Source organism: Manis pentadactyla, chromosome 1 (assembly GCF_030020395.1).
Source record: "Manis pentadactyla isolate mManPen7 chromosome 1, mManPen7.hap1, whole genome shotgun sequence".
NCBI lineage: Eukaryota > Metazoa > Chordata > Mammalia > Pholidota > Manidae > Manis > Manis pentadactyla.
The window spans coordinates 197570980-197576979 of record NC_080019.1 but is presented as its reverse complement, the minus strand read 5'-3'; the positions used below and the strand labels follow the sequence as shown (position 1 = coordinate 197576979).

Here is a 6000-nt window from a genome sequence, read left to right as displayed (position 1 = left end):
GAAGGGCCACTCACACGGAGCAGCTTTAGCTTTATTCTCTCTGTGCTTTTGTTTTAAGCCAGGTTCCCATCTGTGCACTGACGGCCACTCTCTTTCCTGGCTTGGAGGCAGGAAGGGTGGCCCTGCCAGCATGACCGAGCCGGGCCTGTGGCATGTAAAGCACACATCACCTCGTGACGGAGAGGGGCAGACGTGCACCGAGGCCACAAAGGAACTACTCCATTTGGCTTTGTGGCAATGCAGAGAGGCGGGACTCTGATGCGCGGCACGCAGGCTGGCACTATGGGGCGGCTCAGCATGCATGCACAAAACAAGCTCTCCTTGCAAAAAGGGGAAAAACAAGTCTTTTTCTCAAACAGAATTGTCAGAGGTAGGAGCCACAGGATTTTATTCATTGTTTAATCTTCTGGTGGCAGGAGTGCTTTGAAGTGGAATCTAAATATAAATAAAAATTAATTGGTTAGAAGTCCTCCCGTGACTTTTAAGAAGAATTTCACAATTTCAAAACACTACCACTGAAATAATCTTATTTTAGGTAAAAATAGGAATTACAATTAAAATACACCATGGTTTAAATCATGATGGTTAAGAAACACTAGACAAATTATATCCTAGTTGAAAGACAATCTTTCTGTTCCCTACGAGTGGGAGACGGAGGCGCTGAAGGCCCAGCCTACGATCCAGTCAAACAGACCCAGCACGAGGAAGCACGCTGCTCACACGTCCAAGGAGCCCTCAAGGACGGCCTCCTCCTAATACTCCACTGGAGCTCCTTACCGGGCAGGCTCACCACGCTCATGGCGCCCAGGACCGACAGTTGGCAGTCAGGCACACTCCCAGCGCACAGCTACGTCACTTCAAAGAACAGTCGGAGAAGGACCTTCATTACCTGGCGGGACCACCCCGAGCCTCTGCTGGATCATCTCTAAGTGTTGGATGTACTCTGTCAAGGAACGTTCCGGATCTTGAGAAGCAGTCAGGGACCTTTCTGATCTTGAATTCAGGGATGGATCAGCTCTTTAGGCAAACAAACAGACCAAGAAAGAAACAAAAGCGAGCTGCTCGTGTGGCGGTGTGTGTGGTGAGTGCGTAGGCGGGAGACAGCAGAGGATCCTGTCGCCCGTCGGCCGGGGGACAAGGGGAGCCAGGTGGCCGGCTGCCTCCTCGTGTTCATCCTTTAGCACAGAGGCAAAGTGCTCCATAGGGTCCCAAACACCAGCTTCCGTGGTGTCCCAGGGTGCAAGCGAGTGCACATTTATTCATTCCACGTCATCTCACCTTCGCCCCACGGGCTCACGCACCGCACTCCCCAGTGGCCTCTCCCTGATGCCCCAGCCAGCCCTTTGCTTGGGACAGGCCCGCCATCCAGTCCCTGCCCCCAGAGCCAACGCTGGTCACCTCTTCCACAGGGTGTCCCTACATGACTTTCCCACCCTGTGCCAGCCACAAAGGAGGTCTCGCCCCTCATTTCCTCTGTGAACAGGTATTACCAACCTGGACGCAGGACACCGTGGCCTCCAGACTGGGACTCTGCCCTGCCTGAACACAACTGGACCTCACAGACTCACTGGTGGGCTCCCCGCCTGGCTCTGGGATTGGGCCAAAACCTTCAGAACACATGCACTACGGTGCATCACCAGCAGAGGGGACTGGAGCCTGTCACAGACGGGCCCCCATCCGTGCTGGGCTGCCTTGCATGGCCGAACAGTGACACGTGCTGTGACATGCAACACAGCACTTCCTAAAGGGCAGGTCGCAGAGGCCTCATCCAGGGGCCCCGGAGCGAAAGGGCACACGCGGTTCGTCCCCACTAACCGGAGGCTGTGCTACGCAGTTGACGGGGGCACAGGTCGTACACTGGGAAGGCACTAACCGGAGGCTGTGCTATGCAGTTGATGGGGGCACAGGTCGTACACTGGGAAGGCACGTGTGTGTCTATAGCCATAGACACATGCAGCCTTTCTATACACTTCATGGGTATGTTCCAAACATTGGTAAGGCCTTAGTTGAAAGAGTTAAGTGACTCATAAGCTGGAATTCGTCACTCCAGCACCTGCATGGGATCATTCCACCACCCAACCTGGAGAATTTCCTAATGAGCATCTGCACGAGAAGCACTGGGGTTGGGAGAGCTGTGAACCACGCAGAGAGGATCAAGGCCACCAGACACACTCTGAGGCCACATGCCACCTCGGCCCCGACAGGGCCTCAAGGAGACCAGTGCACGTGACCATGGCTCAAGCCACCACAGCCACAAGGGAGCCTTGTTCACTTTCATTTTTAAACAAAATCGCATTCTATAATCAAACCACAAGACCTCTTAATGATCTTTTTAATTGGAAAGGTTTTTCCCCAAATAACTTACTTCACTACGTCTAACATTGCCGCTGTGGCACTTCCTCTGTCTGCTGCACGGTCAGCATGAAGAGGCCCAGTGCGTGCAGAACGCCCCAGTCCCACAGAAAGGAGGGGCCGCACGCCATCTGAGGCTGTGTGCACATGGGCGTGCAGTGGGGCTCTCCTGTGACAGGCGGGCCTGGGCACCCATGCAAACCTCCATGCAGAGGGTTACAGCCCAGGCCCTGCTGAGCGCCCGAGCTCCGTGACTCACCTCTCCCGCCTGCGTGGGGAGGCTCTCGGCACGGGGCCCCTGACATGGCTGGGGGACACGTCCCGGGTCGGCGGGGATTTGCTGGTCTTGGGTGGAGACAGCTGCCGCTGTGGCATCAGGAACCCTTCCCCTATAATCAGCAGAGGGTTAGGAAAAGAGATGGACGCATTTTATCAGGAAGGCCTATCCACTAAAATTTATAATTTATAAGCTTTTAAGAGTCTGTACAGCAACTTCAAAACATTTAAGAAGTGCCCAGGTTATAAGTATCGCATTTCTAAAAGCTACAGAAGAAGCCTGAGTTTTGACCTGTATTTCACCCCTGCAAGACCCCCGGTGTCCAAGTGGGCAGTGTCCCTGGAGGGTTGCTCGGGGCCCTGAAGGAGCCGGCAGGGATCAGCTCGGGGGAGGGCGGGCATCAGCTCCGGGGGCCACGAGGGACTCCAGGAGGGGAAAACTGAAGGCTGGCAGGCTGAAAAGCACTTTGATCTCAGGAAGTAACGATTAATGTGTGGCAACCAAAGCCTCCTGGCACCACAGGGACGCCCATGGCAGGGCAGAGCTGGGGGCTGCCTGCAGGGCCTTCACCCCACGGACTGGGGCTGCATCCTAGGCTGGGGGAAAAGTTTTGTGCACACGTTTACACTCAGGGCAGGGACGCATCTGTGCGGGCAGTCGCTCAGACAGGTGTGACTGAGCCCAGAGCAGCAGCAGTCACACCTGTCTTGACCTGAGAATAAAAAGACCCTTTATAACCCCCGCTGCCCCTGCCCCACCCTCTGCACCACTTTACTGCACACCAACAGCACAAACCGCTTGCTCCTAGCCCAAGAACCACATCCCCTGAGCCATCCCGCCGGGCCGGCAGTGGCACTGGCTGGGCCTGGGGCCCTGACCACGCATGGCCACGTCCCCGGTGAGCCCGCACTCGGAAGGGCAGGCCTGAGAGGGACGGGTCCCACCTGGGCGGGAGGCTCGGCTGAGCACGAGAGCACCTTTCCGGTCCACTTCTTGCCATTTCTTAACCAAAAATCGCAACCTACAAGGAAAAGAAGGGGAAAAAACATTGAAACCCAGAGCAGAACAAGAGTGAAAGAGTGATGGGAAGGCAGATGTGGGTGACTGCACATGGGTGGAGGCCCAGCTGGGCCCACAGCCCCACCACCTGGATGGCTGTGCCCAGGCGCCCCCAGAACCCCCACCCCCACCCCCACCAGCTCAGGTCAGAGACCCCAGTTCGAGGCCAGGATAAAGACCCCCACCCACACGCACTTTTTCAGACTGGGACCAGCACAGGGGTCCCCACCCCTCTCCAAGGACAGCCTCTCATGTCCACACTACCCCCCTCCGAGCTGGGTGGATCTGATTCTCCAGCCGAGGCCCCTCCGACTGCCCTACAATCACTAGGGTGACTGGAGGCTGGGTTTTGATCTGTTTACGGCCTCTCCCAGCATCTACAATGCTTCCTGGCACAGCACACTCTCTCTGAACCATAGCTCGGAAACATAGATGGACAGAGCAGCAGACACATGGGTGGGTGGACGGTTCATAGCCAAACAAGCCAGAGCAGGGCACTGAGGCTTCAGGACAACAGCGCAGTCCCACAGGAGGCCCCCCGCAGGTGTTGGCCTCGGCCCGACCCAGCTGGCGTGAGGCTGGGCCTGAGAGGAGCGGGACGCCCCCTGCACTTCGCAGCACTGTCCCTGTGCCGGTGGCCACAGGCAGAGATGAGCATGGCCCAGAGGAGGCGCCTCCGTGGGCACCAGAGCAGACACAGCCGCCTGATTCTTAGTGGGGAAAACATTTTAGAAATTCAGCCAATTTTAAAATCGTAAAATAATGGGTCCTCATGACCAGTACTTTTGGAATGGTCAGACTCCCCAGTCACACCAGGGAGCTACATCCCTGCCCCCAGAAATGATGCTCAGCACTAAACAGCTGCTGATGGGGTTGGGGGCGGTTGTGGTACCTTCTGATTGGGTGATGGGCAGGCCTGGGCCAGACGGACATTTGGGGGCAGGTCAGAATAGAGGTGGGGATGGCGGCTGCCTGGTACCCTGCTGCTAGGCACCCCCCTCCTGAGAGTGGGGCTCCCACCACACCTGCAGGTAGGCAGGAAAGTGCCTGCACCACAAAAGGCCTCTTTTTGAGACATAAATTTGACTGGAGTAGAGGAAACTGGAGTCAGAAGAATGAAGTGCAGTTTAAACTTGATCAGATGCGACTACAGTCCCTCAGGAAGAACCTGTGAGGGGACAGGGCGTCGTCGTATGATGAAAAGGCACCCCTAGATGTTTCTGTTTTTGCATGACATGATTTCTTGAAGACAAGCATCATGTGTATTTTCTTTAAGGCCCCACATAACATTCATCTCATAAGAGAATACACTATGGAGTCTCAAAGAGGAAAGCCACCTCAAACCACCATGCGCCCCCGTTCGCGGGACAGCAGCGCATGCTGAGTGTCACCTTAATGTTGCAGTCACCACCCTAACAGCAGTTCGGAACTTCGTAAGAGGCCGAGATGTGGCAGTTTTCTTATCTGCTTTGGAAGGAAATACTCCCAGGTGAGCGATCATTGAGAGTGTTTCTTGTTCAGAGTCCTGGAATCCACCAATCAATAGTAAAAGGTACTTCTTTTGGTAAATCAGAGCTTTTCTAAAGCTCTCTGCTCTCAAATAATGCAGGTACAATTTTTCCACCTAAAAGAAAAAAGAAGTAACACTTAATCATAAAAAAGATATCTTGCTGGCCAACCTCACATACACACATAGTCCACTTACCTCAGCCCTAAGCAGGGCACCCCCACCTCTACTCAGCTTCTCCCAAGGCAGCTGTGCCCAAAGAGGCCCTGGAGAAGGCTCGTGAATCTGACTGCTAAGCAAGGTAGTAACCAGAGGGGGCTGGGGCCTCACCTCGGGGCCCAAAGATCACAGCAGGGGCACTGTGGGGACCCCTGAGCAGCCCACAGCTTGCACCTCGTCGACAAAAATGACGGCCAGCACATTGCAGGTCTGGGGCTTTGCTTGGCTGCAGAGACTGTCCTGTGAGCACCGCACCCTTCCCTTCAGCCCTTATGAGCACGGAATCATGGCATTTGGGTACAACCAGACCAAAGTCTGCACTCTTAAACTGCCCTTGTTTGTAATGGCGTGACCGCCAGAGCCAGGGTGTCTTCTTACTGTAAACAAGCCCACGCTGGACACGCGTGCTGACAGTCATGCCCAGGCCGGGGGCCCACGGCCACGAGGAACCTTCGGCCTGCATCAGTGAGCAAACCTAGGATTGTAAAAAGCACTGCCTCGTGGGGGTGTGGAGAGGAGGGAACGAGCAGTGGGTGTTCAGGGCGGACCACACGGTGGCTACACGTCATTATATACTTGTCTGAAC

At 55.3% G+C, this 6000-nt stretch overlaps 1 protein-coding gene across 5 annotated transcripts in view; it reads right to left on the bottom strand.

Annotated features, from left to right (window-relative positions):
* The window catches only part of PCNT (pericentrin), a 144188-nt gene continuing 138188 nt past the window's right edge, over positions 1-6000 (bottom strand). For all 5 annotated transcript variants that reach the window (XM_057505615.1, XM_057505619.1, XM_057505613.1 and 2 more), the window contains 5 exons: positions 5080-5312; positions 3574-3650; positions 2612-2741; positions 890-1017; positions 1-435 (listed from right to left, as the gene is read on the bottom strand). In XM_057505615.1, coding sequence (XP_057361598.1) covers positions 392-435; positions 890-1017; positions 2612-2741; positions 3574-3650; positions 5080-5312 — 612 coding nt within the window. In that variant the 3' untranslated portion in view covers positions 1-391. The remainder of the gene's footprint in view (positions 436-889; positions 1018-2611; positions 2742-3573; positions 3651-5079; positions 5313-6000) is intronic.